This window comes from Adiantum capillus-veneris, chromosome 18 (assembly GCF_014529385.1).
Source record: "Adiantum capillus-veneris isolate H3 chromosome 18, ASM1452938v2, whole genome shotgun sequence".
Lineage (NCBI taxonomy): Eukaryota > Viridiplantae > Streptophyta > Polypodiopsida > Polypodiales > Pteridaceae > Adiantum > Adiantum capillus-veneris.
This window is the reverse complement of record NC_140948.1, coordinates 124,929,787-124,946,099: the sequence shown is the minus strand read 5'-3', so window position 1 is coordinate 124,946,099 and position 16,313 is coordinate 124,929,787. Positions and strand designations below refer to the sequence as shown.

At 50.2% G+C, this 16,313-nt stretch overlaps 1 protein-coding gene across 4 annotated transcripts in view; it reads right to left on the bottom strand.

Annotated features, from left to right (window-relative positions):
• The window catches only part of TDP1 (tyrosyl-DNA phosphodiesterase-like protein), a 143,201-nt gene that overhangs the window by 43,532 nt on the left and 83,356 nt on the right, over window positions 1-16,313 (bottom strand). For all 4 annotated transcript variants that reach the window (XM_086489271.1, XM_086489272.1, XM_086489270.1 and 1 more), the window contains exons 5-7: window positions 16,100-16,160; window positions 14,542-14,618; window positions 14,205-14,462 (exon numbers count right to left, since the gene is read on the bottom strand). In XM_086489271.1, the coding sequence (XP_086345397.1) occupies window positions 14,205-14,462; window positions 14,542-14,618; window positions 16,100-16,160 (396 nt within the window). The remainder of the gene's footprint in view (window positions 1-14,204; window positions 14,463-14,541; window positions 14,619-16,099; window positions 16,161-16,313) is intronic.

The following is a 16,313-nucleotide window of genomic DNA, read 5'->3' as shown; positions in this document are numbered from 1 at the left end:
TGACTTGACAGCCTCTGCATACTTTGGGTTGAGCTTGTAAGCTCGGCCTCTGACAAGCTTAGCCCCTTCAACCAAAGGAATAGTGTGGAGACCGAGTTCTGGTGGGATCCCTTTCAAATCCTTGTAGGACCAAGCAAAAACATCCTGAAAAGAGTGTATAAAAGAAACTACCTGATCAAGTAATGCGGGATGCTCCCATAACCAAGCTGCTAAGAGGACGTACTAAGGGTTGTCAGGGTCGCCCAGGTTGACTTTTTTGACCGGGTCAAGAGGTGTAACTGTGGAGGGTACTTCAGAAGTTGAGAAGTGAGCTGCCTCTTGGAGCTTCGAGACATCATGGGCTGGTGTTTGATCGATTGGAAACTCTGCATACTCTTCTTGTAACCATCCTGGTGGAAGCTCCTCGAAGGGTAAATCTTCAGACACAGACATAGCAGAGTGCTTTTGAGGGGGGCGCGACGTCTGACCTGGGAGATGTTAGAGGAAGGGGGGAATCATTGGCGAGTTTATGCAGAGGAGATTTCTTCCCCCTTCAGTGATGTGTTATAGGTTCACCAAGGCTGACGGCTTCCATCATAGGAACATTTGAATCATGGGAATCGGGGACTAAATCACTTACTTCTTCTATTGGCACACTTTCTGCTGTAGGGTTTGGGACATTGGTGTCCGCCTGAGGAGCTGGGAGAGAGTGTTACCGGCACAGGTGGGTTTTGAATAGAGACCACATAGCATGGCATCGAGGTGGTAGCTTCGAACCATTGCATCAGGTCTTCGTCAGCCCCGTCAAGTGGGATGGGCTGCTCAGGGTCGGGGTTGGACTGTACTGACAATGAGCTGTGATGAACCACCGGATCCATACCTCCTTCGAGCCGAATTGGTTGCATGGGGGAGCCAGGAGTATGTATCCACATTGCGTCATTTCCCCAATCATGAAGTGCCTTAGTATGCTGCAACCATGGTCTACCAATCAACAAAGGCAATCCTCCCTCTGCCTGACGAAGACTGACCCCCACAAAATCCAAGCTAAATGAGAAGTCATGTACCATCAGAGGCACCTTCTCTACTGTGCCCATAGGGTAGACTCTTCTCTGGTCTGCCAATGTAACAGTGAATGGAGCAGGGCGGGTAGGCTGCAGACCTAAGGCCAACATAGTAAATTCTGGCATCAGATTGATCTCAGATCCACTATCCACTATGACGCCTGAGAATTGATGCCCAAGAATAGATACAGTGAGACGAGGACTTTTATAGTTGGTGAGGGGAGCAACTGGATATGAAATCATGTAGGACTCTAAGGGCTGCACAGGTAGGTGCCCGCCACTAGGCCCTGCACCAGGGTACAGACTGGATGATGGAAAGGGTGTCACCTCTAAAATTTGCATCAAGTCGAAGCATGTCATATAGTGACACTTGCTGAAAGGTGTTTTTCAAGATAGACTCTGCTGTAGGCTTCTCTCTTTTGATTAGATCTTGCTCTGGTATCTTAAGCTTCTGCAAGTCCTCTACTGCTTCCATGAAAGCACCATCAATATCTGATAGAAGAGAGGTAGGTTGGCTCTTGGCACTACCTACTGGTTTGTCAGCTACTAAGGGAGTTTGACTCATTTGTGTGACTGGCGATGAAAAAATTGGACCGCCAGGTAGGCTGAGGCCAAGAGCAGCTCTCTACGCCCGTGTGAGCACACCAGCCGGCTCTTCCACCTGCTTCAACCCATCGCGAGAGGCAACTACAAGAGTGGAAGGCAGGAATGGCGCTTACTATGATGAGGTTAACCTTTGGGAATGTAAACTCCTGCTGGTTCTGGCTTGTGCTTGCAGATGTGAATGCACGGTGTTTTGGGCAGTCCTTACTATAGTGATCCTTAGCTTTAGGGCAGTGTCGGCAAGGAGGGGACCCTTTTGGCAACGGACATTTGCTCTAATAATGTCCATACTCCCCGCACCTGTAGCACAAAATTGGCCTATTGGAGGGGCGAGGTGGTCTCGGCCCTTCCTGCATGGGGTTGGATGCTGAAGTGTAGAAGCTTTGGGGAACTTAAGGAGTACTAGCATGATAAAAGCTTGGGGATGCAAAGTTGTTGTGCATACCTTGTATAGCTTGCATAGGAGGTGTTGTCAACAGAGGTGCATCGGGTTTTGATGGCCATAGGGTGAAACCGTTGGATGCAGGTGCTATCCCTTGTTGGAGAGAAGGACCTAGACTTTGTTGTATTTGCCGCAATCCCCTGATATAGTAGCAATCCTTGTCTTCATGCCCCGACTTTTAGCAAAAGTGGCAATAAGTCCGAAGGGGACAGTCCTGTGGAGGATGTCCAGGAGAGCGGCATGAGCTGCACCATACCATAGCCTTAGTCTCCTGCTGAGATCGAAGCTCTTCTAGCTCTCTCTTGATTTGATCCAAAGCCTCAAGATGTGGTGGTTTCTCCTGGCGAAGAGAGATTGATTTCTCCTCTTGCAGAGCGTGTTGTAGTTTTAGGGCTTCAAGTTCTCTACGTGAAGAAGTCAATGGATCATCAGGACTTTCCGAAAACACAAAGGGGATCTCTATGTGAGGGGAGTTGTTAAACAGCTTCCTAGCCCCCTCTATCCTAGTAGCAGCTGCGATGAACTCCTCCAGAGTGGCGTCGGGTCGGAGACTCTCTCGGAGTTTTTGCTGAGACGTTTTCGAAAGCGCCTTCTCCACCCACTTCTTAACCATAAATTCACTGGGTTGCTGGGGAAGCTTGGCAACCAGAGACTTTGTTTTAGTCATAAGTTCTGCAAAAGTCACCTCTGGCTGGAGCACCATGTTGGCCAATTCATCCAAAACCTTCTCCTGGTAGTCATCTGGCCTGAATGCTGCACAGAATTGTTGTCTTAAGGCTGCCCAAGTTGCAAAATGATTCTCTGCAAATTGGTTGTACCATTTGTCTGCTAAGCCATCCAAGGTAGATGGAAAGAGTACCAAATAAGCATCTTCTCTATTAAGACCACGACCCCTATAGAGAGATACAAACCTCCTTGCATGGTCGTCAGCATCTTCTGAAGAGAGTCCTTTGAAGGTAGGGAACTTGATGTTTACCTTGGCCAAAACACTAGCCAACGCCTCCATGGCCCCTTGCTCAGGAGCCCGTTGCTCAATAGCCTACTGTAACAGAATAGGAGAGAGCTTTACTGGGGAAGGAAATCAGGAAGATGTGGAACCGGATGGAGGAATGGGTGATGTCGTATGTGGAGGTATGGGTGATGAGGTTGATGGACTTCCACTAGGTACCAAGGGTCGTCTTCTGTTCTAGTACTTCAGAGGACTCAGTAGTGCGCTTTGACGCTCGACTGACCGCCTTGTATGTGTCATGCAGCGACCACCAATCCAACCAAGCTTTGGGCAAAAAAACCTTTAACAGGCTGAAGACAGGTCTAGACTCTACTAGACCAGGCAAGTACTAGACGCAGGCTGGACCAGGGACGAGGAGGACTAGACGAGGATCGAGGAGGACTAGACCAGGGACGAGGCCTGGTAGGACCAGGGCGAGAGAGGACTAGACCAATTGGACCAGGGCGAGAGGAGACCAGATCAACAGACCACACAGTGCAAGGCAAGGTAGGCGAAGCTAGGTAAAAACCACTAGCTTCACTGTTTGTATTCTCAACAGAGAGTGAGACTTCAGTTGAGATCCCATCGTGGTCGCCAAAATGAGAGCACCTGTAGCGCGGATAGTGTGTCATGCTCTCTACAGTGGGTGCTCCTCAGTGCAATGTGCGTAACAATCTCACTCAAAACAGACTGAAAACAAAGGAACAAATAGACAACAACTAAGCTCACAGAGACAGAACCGCAGACCACAACATATGACTCGACTATCTCAAAGAGCTGATACAAACTCTGGCATGGCAGCACACTCAGCTCCAACCCAGGACTCACAGGTACAATGGGGTGTCGAGGCTTAGATGCGCAGGGACGGTGAAGCAGTGCTGTGTGTATGGACTCACTACTCCTAACAATGAAGCTAGAAGATAATCTGATGATCCAACAGCTACTACTCATATGTATAACCATAAAGAGCCACCAACGGCTCATAAATGTCAGCCATCTAGATTTATCCCAAACTGAGTGGTAGTGACCTGGCCATGATGCCCACTAGACCACTGTCCGTATCCTACTACCACGTCACTGTCTAGCCAAGAGAGTCCGTCTAGTGTGAACCAGCCTTGACCAACTACTAAATGTGTGTCCTGTGAAAGTGACACTGTAGCCTGCTACAACATTTTCAGGAGCCTCGCACAGAGGGGTGGCTATTCGACACATTAGTCACTCCAGCCATGATGTATACAGCAACAGTGTGGGCACCTGGATTGACAGACAGCCAGTGGGCACGGATTGAGAGACCACAAATCTATATGATTTCTCGCTTGTTTTGAGGCAAGCACACAGTGCCGCCGGACATCATCAGGGCAGAGCTTGCCACCCTCCCCATGGTAGTGGAGGCACTCTTCTAGACGGTCTACTTCATCCAAAGAGTGAGAGAGCTCCCGATCGACAAACTCACACGACGAGTATTTGAGTATAGATATCAAAGGCTAGATACGACAAAGCATGGTACACACAAATTAGAGCATGTTTTGGAGCACACAACCTTGCCACCTTTCCAGTACGACCCCAGCTCCCCCCAGCTTCATCTCTCACGTAGTGAGAGAAACATAGTGATCCGACAGGACCTCTGGCAGCTCTATGCCATACAGACTTGGATCACATCTCCCCTTCGGCAAAAGATGTCACGCTACAGAGACCATTTTCTTACCATGCTAGAGGACGAGTTCATACAGTGACCACGCTATATCGACACCTACATGCCACCTAGCTCAAGGGAGGCGATTGGTCAGCTCAGAGTGTTATCACACAGACTAGAGATCGAGGTGGGTAGCTCATGACACTTCCATGGAGGAGAGAGTGTGTAGAGTATGCAGAGAGGAAGTGGAGAGCAAGGAGCATCTTGTTTGCAGATGCAGAGCTTATGCGGACATCAGAGGCCGATACGAGCCTCTATTCAAAGGGCAGCCTACCTTTCGAGATATCATGCACTCTCGAGATCAAAGACAGCTGGGGTGCTACTTGCTAGAGATGCAGAGGCACAGGGACACACTTCTGCAACCACCTACAGAGAAACGGGGGGGAGAGTCACAGCTTACAGATTTCTTTCAGAGAGCTACACCCCTTCCACTCCCAGACCCACCGAGGGGAGTGACCCTTCACAAGAGGCTGAGGCGAGCTGGGCTCGACGATGCCCGCGGACTACAGAGGCCGGACCCCACGACTCCACCGCAGACAGATCGAGGAGATCCGGACTCGAGCACATCGAGCTACTGATGAGAGACGAGCCCACATGATGGCTCATCCAGAGGCGTTCATCAGGGAAGCCCTTGCTCTCGACCCTCCCATGTACTACATTTTTTTTTTCCGAGAAAAAGATCCTTCTATTAGTTAATGAAACTGCCCATAGGGCTACAACCTCCTCTACAAGAGAGGACTACAACAATCATGATGGGGAGACTCTCCCGATGTATGTACAATGAGGCTAGATCAGGGGATGGGAGGAGGGAAGAGCCACACAGGTGGACGGTAGTGCCATCAGAGCACACCCTGGACCATGGTGAAAAATGGCCCAGGCCACCAAAGTCGAAGAAAAGCCTCTCTGCGCTCCCGCATGTGGTCGGAACTGCCTTGGCTCGAACCGTCCTCTAAGAGTATGAACTAGCTCAAGCCAAAGATCCCGAAGAGTCTCTGCTGGTGGTACAGGGCGAGCCTTGCAGATGCGAAAGCAACGGGCCCGCCAGATGAACCAGAGTGTCAGGCCACTGATGAGCTCCCAACACACCTCTCTCTCACTGCAACACTCCTATGGAGTAAGCTCTGTGTGGCAAGCTAGAGTGTAGGTCGCCCCCCCTGCATCACTATCATCCTGCTGGTGGATGATAGCTCAAACTAAAGTGCCGGGCTCGTGAGAGTGGACCAAGCAGCTGCCCCCCAAGTGTACTGCCGAGCCGTGGAGAGAGCGGGCATCAGCCAAAGAACACGAAGCCACACCTGTTGTGCCAAGGGACAGTACCAAAGACAGTGACGCTGACTCTCCACAAGATGGCCACAAGCTGTGCATGCGGACGAGAGGCCACTATGCACCAGCCACCTCCCAACTGTTGTAGCTCTGTGTGCAACCAGCCACTGAAACAAAGTGACTCGCCTCGGCAGTCTCGAGTCCCACAACCTCTCCCAAAAAGCTGCCAAGAACTCAGCTGTGAGACCCTCCTCCTGCCAATGTGTTGCAGCAAGGCGAGCCTCTCTCTGTGCTGCCAGTATGTGACGTCCCACTCGAACAGTGTACTGAAAGAAAGGGACACCTAGGTGGTCTGCAAAAGAGAAGGGGTCCCTCCAGAGCCACTCTCCAGGATCCCACTGTACTCGTGCCAATGGACAGCACTCCCAAGCCCACAGTGTCCAGTCGCAAGAGCAGCTGGGTCAGGATCGATGACACAAGTCCTCCCACAGATGCCCACCACTCGGATTCTCTGAAAACAGTACTCTGCCACCTGCGGGGCCTCTACTGCAACTCGCTGTAAGCGTCCCTCACCCTGTAGTTCGAAAAACAAGGAGGGAACAGTCTCTGAGCAAGCCCGAACAGAGATGAGAACCTCCAGTCGCGTGAAGGCTCCCATCTATCTGGGCATTGCCGACTCGAGAGGTGTGAGCCACTCAGCCGGTACTGCCTCTGAGATGTCCTAGCACATGCTCTGCACCCCTCTCATGCCCTGTAGTTGAAAGCCCTGTAGCTTCTCTGACAAGCTTGAAAACTGTAGCCAGTCACCTAAAGACCGTGCTGGACCCACTGCCATGGAACCCCAGGAAACATGAGGCTGACTACCAACCAAGTGACCTCTCTGAGTGCTAACCATGGGGTTCCAAACAAGGGGTTGTCGCAGGCGCTTCTCCGTGCAAATAGGCTGACGCTGCTCCAGGCCTCGCCACAAGTGCTCCCAAGATCATAGCAACCCCACAGCGAAGCGTTCCTCCAGTCTCCTGCTCAAACCAACTCTACGCATCTCTGTGAAGATCCATTTGGTCGAAGGCTGCCAGGGGCCTCCTGCCTGAGGCACCCTAGCACGAAGCCGCTGTAACAAGAACTCTTTCCAAGGCTCCTCACCTGGAAGAAGACCTCGGACGATGAACTTCCCAAGAAGGGCTCTGCTCTGCTGTGCTGGGTCTATGATCCCAAGCCCTCCCTGGGAACAAGGAAAAATGATGACATGCCAAGCCACCTTGGCCCGGGCTGTCAGAGTGTCACCCTGACCAAAGGAAATTCCTGATCAGTCGCTCAACCTGGCTGATACAAGAACTCGAGAAGATCCAGCAAGAAGTGATGTACCACATAGTAGCCAACAGCACCTGGTTGGCCACTACAACTATGCCAGCCAAAGAAAGTCATGCAGAGCTCCAATGTAGCAAATTCCTCCTGATAGACAGGAGGAGGGGAGCAATCTGTTGCTCGGGAGACAAGTCCAAACCAACCTGACAACCCAAGTACTGAACTGCAGTCCCTGGGGGAATCCACCTGAAACCCTCTCCTGGCATCCAGTCGGGCACAAGAGCACTACCAACCGAGATAGCCACTGTCTTTCTCCAGTTGGTCAGTGTGCCAGATGCACAACAGAAGGTCTCAAGAGCCTGCTCACACCTGTGAAGGTTTGCCTACTGGCCATCCAAGTACAAGACTGAGTAATCAGCAAACTCAGCGTCCAGTAGCTCGTCTCCCCGAATAGGGAGTGCTAAGCCCCGTAAACCAACCTGCTGCGACACCAAAAACCTGCTCATCGCCTCAGCATAGAATAGAAAAAGGAAGGGGGCAAGAGGGCAGCCCTGTCTGACCGAATGTGTGAGCATGAAACAATCACCTCTACCTCCTGACAAAAGTACTTGACTATGTGCCCGTCTGTACAAAGCTGACACCCCTCTGATCCAAGCATCTGAGAAGCCCATCCTGCATAGAGTACCCTCTAGAAAGTCCCCAGTCAACTCTGTCGTAGGCCTTCTCAAAATCGAAGAAGAATCACCAGATCCTCGCCACGGAGCCGTGCAAGGGCAGAAACCTCCCAAAAAGTAAAGATGTTGTCAAGGATACTGCGCTCCTTGAAAAAACCTGTCTGAGTCCCATGTATAAGGCTCTCTAGAAGTGGCTGGATCCTCAAACTCAGAGCCTTGGCAAGAATTTTGTAGGCTGAGTTGAGGATAGTGATGGGGCGCCACTGTTGAATCTCATCCAAGGAGCCACCCTCCTTGGGAATGAGGTAGATCAAACCCTCACTCGTGTTGTTAGGCATCTCTCCTACGTGCAAGATGTATTGAAAAGTACTACAGAGATCTGGGCCAAGCAAGTCCCAGTACTCCATGAAAAAACTGGGAGTCAAGCCATCCTCACCTAGACAGCTACCACGGGGGAGTGCACTAAGAGCCGTGTGCAACTCCTCAAGCTGAAGTGACAACTCAAGCCTCTGACGCATCTCCTCAGTCACAAGGCAAGGCATTTGTGCCCACACCTACTCCCTGCATGCATCCTGACGCTCTGATTGAGGCTCTGCAGACAGTAACTCACGGTAAAAGTCAATAGCAACTGCACGCATGTCCTCTGGCTCAGAAGCAACTGACCCGTCGAACCTCCTCAACTGACTAACCTTGGCATGCGTATGCCGAGGTCTCACTGCCTCAAAGCAAGCACCAGTCACTCTGTCACCCACCTGTGTCCATTGAGATGTCTGTCAATGGAAAGCAAACTCATGGCGCCGCTCCTCTATGCTAATAAGCTCCTGGCGAGCCTGTTGTAGCTGCTCCTCCAACCAAGGACTGTCTGGATGCTGCTCCTGCATCCTCTGCAAGGAAGCAACACCCCGTCTGAGACGCTGCTCCTTCCAAAGACTCCTGGAGAAAGAAACGACTAATCTGAGCTAGTCCCGAGGCCACTCTGTCAACAAGAGAATCTTGCATGTCCAAGCTCTCTGTCCAGAGAGCCTCTACTCGCTCTCTGAGTGCAGAGTCCAGCAAGACACTCTCAAGGATGTGTAGCATCGTGCTCCCCCTCCTCTATCCGTCTGCCACTGTGAGGATCACTGGTGCATGTTCCGAGAAGGAAGTCCCTGTCAGAATGCCAACTCTCCCACCCAAGCCACTGAAATGGTCACTAGTGCAGAAGCGATCTATCCGCAATAGATTCACTCCTCCCACTCTGCGTTCCGAACGAGAGAAGGCCAGGCTGTCTGGGAGCCTCACAAAACTAGAGTGCTGCCACACATCCAAGACCCTCAGAGTCATACAAAACCTCTCCCAAGCTGCCAGCTCAACTCCATGCACAGTAGCATGGCTACCATCAATCCTGTCAAAAGGGTCCTCCAACATGTTGAAGTCACCCCCTATGCACCACTGTTCTGCCTGCAGCAGAGACTCAACAATCTGTGACCAAAACTCTGCTCGTGCACTCGGCACATTGGGCGCATACAGGAAGCCCACAAGGCAACCCTGAACCTGCATAGTGATCCATTGATCCTTGCCTTGCACAATAATCCCTCTGTCCACAATGGCCTGCTGCAAAGAGTCCGCAATAGTCATACATACCCCACCCTGGATGCCTCCAGGTCCAAAAGGAGCTGACCAAAAAGTATCATATCGTCCACACAAGAGCTGACCACAACGTCTAATGCGGCTCTCACACAGATGATGCTCCTGTAGCATAAGGAGATCAATCTCTCGTCCCACAAGGCAGCGCTAAAGCTCCTGACGCAGTCGGTCCCGCTGACGCTGAAACTGGGGCCAACCAAGTCCCAACACGTTCCATGAGACGATCCTCATGGGGAGCCAGAGAGAACAGATGCTGCCACAGCAGCTAAACGTGCTATCTTCGAGGCTCGCTTGGATGGGGAGTAATCCAAGCCCAAGTAGAGCGAGCCGTACGTAAAGCAACCTCCTCTGTCCAGGAGTCCTCATGAAAGTGTACATAGCATGGCAAGCACTGCGTATTAGCAAAGAAGTGAACCACAATGTGTCTACATCCTGCTGTATCTGGAGGGGTCACCGCAAACTTGGCCAATGGCCACAAAGTCTGAAGCATGTCTGTGACTCCTAGGTCTCCCATCTGGTGAGAGAACTCTAGGACCTGTGTATGCAACCACTCCAACACTTAGTCGAGAGTCCACTCAGTCTGGTCCCTGCCGCAAAGGGGAAAAGAGAAGCCAACCGTTGAGTCTAAGGCCTCTATCCCCCTAGCTGCAAGGAACAGAACATGAACGCTGAAGCAGGCTGCCTCATGGTCTGTTGAGGGGTCGCCCAAAAAACGTGTAAAGTCGTAGTCAAAGAAGTCCCATCGGCGCCGAATGTCGAAGCTCGTCAGACCACGAGGGACTGCTGCAAAGGGAGACGTCTATACTTGTAGAGGGGGTCGCAAGAAAGGCTGTCCCTCTCTCGCCAAGCGACTCGTGGCAAAGGCGCTGCCGGAGATGGCCCTGCCCCCTGGGTCGACTGTGGAACTGGAACGGAAGGGGAGGGTGTAGGAGCAGGGGGAAGAGGGGGAGAAGAGCGGCGGGAGGGAGCGGCAGAGGTAGAGGGGCGAGGGGAAGAGGCGGCGGGAGCAGGAGGCGGGGCGGGGATGATGAGGAGGAGGGGAACTCTAGGGGAGGAGGGGCTGTCGAGGGTGAAGCTAAGGTGGGGGCTAGAGCAGGGACCTCATCCTGCTCAAGAGGACCAAAACGATTCCCCGTGGGAACCCACTGCTGTTGGGCAGGCGCCTGAGGACCACTCTGAGTGCCAAGCTGTCGTTGTGGCCCTTGCCCGTCGTCGACCACGAACCTGCTGCCATCCCTCCTTCGCTGGAGCCCCAGGCTCGGAGGGTGGCTTTGCATGTGTGCTCTGCATCTCTGCCTGTGGTTGCTGGCCAGCCCTTGCAGGCTAGGGCTGAGTCTCAGGTGTAGGTCGAGGCCTCCCCATGTACTACATTTTACACCCCCCCCCCCATTAGCATAGGATGGAGCTAGCTAGATTGATGCATTTGCATGGTTGTACTACCCTCAGCATATAGACATGCACATATCCCTAGTACTAGAGCTCCACACATCCCCAAAGATCTCATCACCCACCAGACGTCCTCTCTTTTATTTTGTACTAGTCTAAACTATTGTCTTTTCCAATAGACAGAGGACATACACACATATATACTTGATTTGTCTCTTAGGCCAACTTTGGCCTCACATAGACGTTAAAAAGTTTTTTTTCTTCTCTCTCGGGTGTTGATCCCATCTGTAAAAGGGAGTGTCGATTAGTGTACTAGCAGGACAATTCGTATGATGATGAGTGCAAACCGATGTACAAACACCTCTGGAGCAAAGATTGTTGGTATAGATATTTCATAGCCTGGACACACACAAGATGCAAAATCTTGTGTGTCGATTAGTGTACTGGCAGGACAATTCGTATGATGATGAGTGCAAACCGATGTACAAACACCTCTAGAGCAAAGATTGTTGGTATAGATATTTCATAGCCTGGACACACACAAGATGCAAAATCTTACATAGGGTCATGATTAGAGAGCATTGCATAGCTTGGTGTAATCTGCATGAGCAGAGGCCTCCTACACCTCTTGAGAACCCTTCATTGTAGGACACCTATACAAACAGATCATATCATGGACCACATCAACCCCCAATACCGCAACCTACAAAGCAACTCGCGCCGAACACAAGTTCTTCACAGAGGGAATAGTTCGGAGATCTAAATCACGTCAGAGTCTGCCCATATTGATCTCCAAGGGGAGGGGGAGCACTTGACCTATGTGGCACCAATGACCACCTCACTGTCACCCTTCATTGCTCACATCTTCAATAGAGCTTTGGCTCAAGGTCTCCCTAACAATTAGATTATGCACAATATAATGCCTTTACACAAGCAAGGCTTTGCATGGACCCTGCCAACTACAGCCATGATTGGCCATTTGCTTGCCACATAGTTACAGGGAATGGCCATTTCCAGTCTCGTTCCCTGTTCCCACTCTAGCTTCCCATTCCGAGTCCACGTTCTATGTTTTAGACATGAATATCCATAACACAGAAAGGCATTTTATGCCAATTGCCGTTCCCCATTCCCCATTCCTATTTCCCATGCCAAGATCTATGGTGAAGTGTTGGAGTCTATGTTAAGTACTTATGGAAAGTGTTAGGGTCTCAGAGCACCGGAACTAGCAGGCTACACACGTGAAATCTCTATTATGGATCGCATTTTCACATTAGATGCTTGATAGAGCAGGCTAGGAGTAGAGGGCAGTGCTCTTTTTGTTGTTTTGGGGATTTTTGCAAAGCTGCTGACATGATCTCTCGGGAGAGATTGTTCGAGGGGCTTGGATCCTTGGCAGTCCTATCAAAGATGATATACGATGGTTAGAGTGACGGTCGTTGCTGCTGCGCACCCCCTCGCCTGCCTTCGCCATTGCCCAGCTCCCACTCCCTCCCCACCCTTGCTTGCGTGCGCTGCTGTGTAGCCTTCGTGTCGCACTGCCCCCTCACGCTGCTCGCTTTCCACCCCCTCGCGCTGTGCTGCCCTGCCCATGCCCCCAGCCTCCCTCTCCCTTCGTGCTGCCCGCCTCTGCTCCTTCTCACCTGCATTCCCGCCTCCTCGCTGCTGTTGATGCAGCCCGTCACCGAGCCCCTTTAAAAAACGCAAAAATTTCGCCTATCCCCCCCCCCCACACACACACACACACACACACTCCCACACACGCGCACACTCTCTCTTTGCCTCACTCTGGCCGTCTCAATCGCCCCCCATCTCCCTCCAAGGTTCCTGCAAGCGGAGGGTTTTGCTTCGTCTTCGGGTACCTGCCACGACATCGTCTCCCGCCCTTCTTCGACCACAGCAGCAAACATAGATAGAGGCTCAAGCTCCGCATAGAGGGACTCCGATGAAGTCCCCTCGCCCAGCCCCGCTGAGCCCACCATTCGACCTGCTCTCACACTGAGAGAGCAAGCAAGCCTAGCCGCAGAGGTGGAACGCCTTCAGGCGACTTCCGTCATCTGCAAGATTCTCGGCACCAGACCCAGCAAAGAAGAGCTGTGTGATCTTCTCCAGGCCCGCCTTCTCGCAGAGGTGGGCAAGATCTTGGATGTTCAGTTCCTCGGACACAACTACTATCAGATAGAGTTCGAGACTTCCCAGATGGCGTCCAAGGTCATCGCGATGAGCCCCTTGGGCATCCGAGCAGTTCGAGCCCACTTTCGACAGTGGAGGCATGGTTTTGATCCACCTACATATGTGCTGGTAGAGGAGGCAGACCTTCCCATCTCCGTCTGCTTTCCTGGTTTGAGGAGGGAGTACCTGCCACTCTTGTCCAGGATAGGCTCAGAGATTGGGACTATCCTGGAGACACCTCGCACGGCAGCCTCTGTAGCTGCTAAGGCGGTTGGGATCCCTTCAGTACGTGTTCGGGTTCGGGACACCCACACTCTCCCGAAGGTCATCCTACTACCTCTGGTGAATGGGGGATTGGTTCCATTAGAGCCTGGAGTATTCGGGCCTCCCGAATCAGTGTTTCATTTGCAGATAGATGGGCCATTTAGCAAAGGCATGTCCTTGCAGGAGACCTCGACCCACAGCTCATGTGCAGCCTCCCAAGGCTGAGCAAGCCCAGCAGCCACACACACAGGCTGGTACCCCTCACTCTCTTGCAGGGACAGGAACAAGGTAGTGAGGAAGATCTCAGACACAGACACAAAGAGAAGACATGGGTGGTACGGGCACAGCCCTTGCCCACCAAGATGGCCTATTATGAAGGTCCATTTCTCATGCTGACACACGATAGATTCGGCACCCATCATATGTAAAAAAACCTAGTTTGACAGCACTGATTGGTCAGCTCACCCCCTCGAGATAGAGGCAAGTAGAGCAGCAGGCATCGTAATAGAGGCCTGGCTATGCAGCCTTTTTACCGTGGCAGCAGTTCTTCTGCTTTGCTCTACCCATACTTTCGTGCTTAGCTCCTTCACGCTGTTTGTGATCGTTTCCATTGGGAGTGACTGATTCTTATATGCTCCTCCACCCATTTTGGGTGGTGGTGTCACAATCATGTAACTAATGCAAATTAGTGTCATCAAATAAATGTGTGTGAGCACTGCCTACGCAAGAAACGTCCAGAAATAAAGCCAACCTGCAAAGCTTCCAAGTACTCAACAAAATCTTCCTCAAAAGGCGACACTGATCCTTCAGACTGTTCATCCTTGTATGGAAAATCTTGCATCCAGAGCCCTTGTGTTTTGTTGTTCCAATCTACATAGATCAAGTTTGCGGTATGCACAATCACACGCACTCCTGTTTGATAAACAAGCACCATTGCCTTTGAATGGTGAGTACCATATGACAAAGGCAATGGGGGCTTATGCAGTAACCAATTTGCCGGTTTTCCTGCCTAAAAATAAAGTACTTTAGATTATGATAACTTGATGCTGTAGCAAGTAGATTGTGGATAGTAGAGGAATGTAGCCCACCTTTAAGCGGTCAAGTGAAGCCCCACTTTCACCATGTACAACTGCCACTTGTGGTACATGATTTAGTAGTGGACAACCTGCAAGAGCATAAACTCAGCACTCAGCCAGATTTAGAATTTTAAATAAACAACAGACACCATCAATGCTCTGCTACATGCATGCATTTTTATCTTTCTTGTGGGTCTAAAACCTTAACAAATTACCAAAAATTTGACTTCCAAACAAAGACTTTGTCAGCCACAAATTGCTAAGTTCTTATCCAACAGGGTATCTACTAGATTCCTCACCTAACAAAGCCTAAAACCCCACTCTGTGGTATAGAATCATCAATCTTAGCTCTCCTCTCTAGACACTCTACAAGGAAACAGCCACTCACCCAAACATCGGCAGATCAGGGCCATAATCACCAACCATAAGAGGCATTGCCCTGACCTTCTTTCCGTTCAGTTTCTTATGAAAATATACTTTCTACAGGTCAAAAGGGTTTGTAATGAAAAATATGTTGAGCTGAGCAGTTATCAGACATGCAATCGCAGAGAATTTCATTCCATAAGCGTACCCTTTCTTCAACTCTACCAGCCAATAACTGATGTGCAGCTCTTCAATAAAGCTTATTCGCTCTTGTCGACTGATACAGACTGTTGCTTGCTAGTGATCTCCAAATGCACCTGAAAATGAAGGTTATGTATAGCCTGCTATTGACTTGTTGCCCAATGGTGGCCCCAAGCAATGCTGAGTTCTATCTAAAGTATAATGTATGTTTTTTTCACACTCTTTCATACAACCTCCACTCTCTAGACCAAGCTACCTAGGCAAACTTAGGGCCTATTTGTTGTCCTTTGAGAAGGATCATCGGTCCTCTAGATTTATACATCAGTCGGGCAGATCTTTTTAAAAAACGCCAATCTATTTGCAAAAAAATACCCCTCCAGAGTCCATCTTGCACCCTCAAATTATTTCTTGCTTGTTCATTAAAGGAAAAACAGCAAAAGATAACTCCATGAGCCTTGTAATCACATCAACGTATTACAATCTTGTCACTCTGGTTACATAACAAAATTTATAAGATCTTCTACCACATATCCAGCACAGCCTGACTACAGATGTATTATGAGATCCCAGAACTCAAAAAATTCTACAAGGCCAGACAGACCGGTACCAGTATTTCTTCCTCCCAAGTAATTACTCTTCCATCATCTATGTGGTCGACCTGGGCCAACCAAGGGAGGTGAGGACACATGAGGAGCAGTCCCACTAGAAGTATCCTCTCTTCTAGTAAAAGCGGTACACAACGGACAGCCATTGTTATGACAGACCTAAGCAAGGAGGCAACCTGGTGACTATACTTGCTTAGTCAGGGCCTCTGCCAAAAGCATAAATCATCAACTCAAATAGGGAGGAGTTTTTTGTACCTTTCGACTGTAAGATTATGAAGCGTATATTATTCTGCCATACATACAACAACTCAAGTGTCTTCAAAGCTTAAAATTAAGATATGTTGATAGATACCACAAAAAACATTACTTTGAAACATCTCTGTTTACCATTTTCAACATACCAGAGAGCAACCAATCGAGGTCGATCATATAATTTGAGAGCAACGCAAAAAGAATATCACCCTGAAATTAAACAAATAATTCAACAGTCAGAAGCAAGGGTACAGACTCGTAGACAACACACCCAGAGAGTTGCTATGACCATAACCAAGGTCCCTTCTCAATACATCCTAACATATACTAACAGCCAGGGAGTTTCTATAACCATAACCAAGG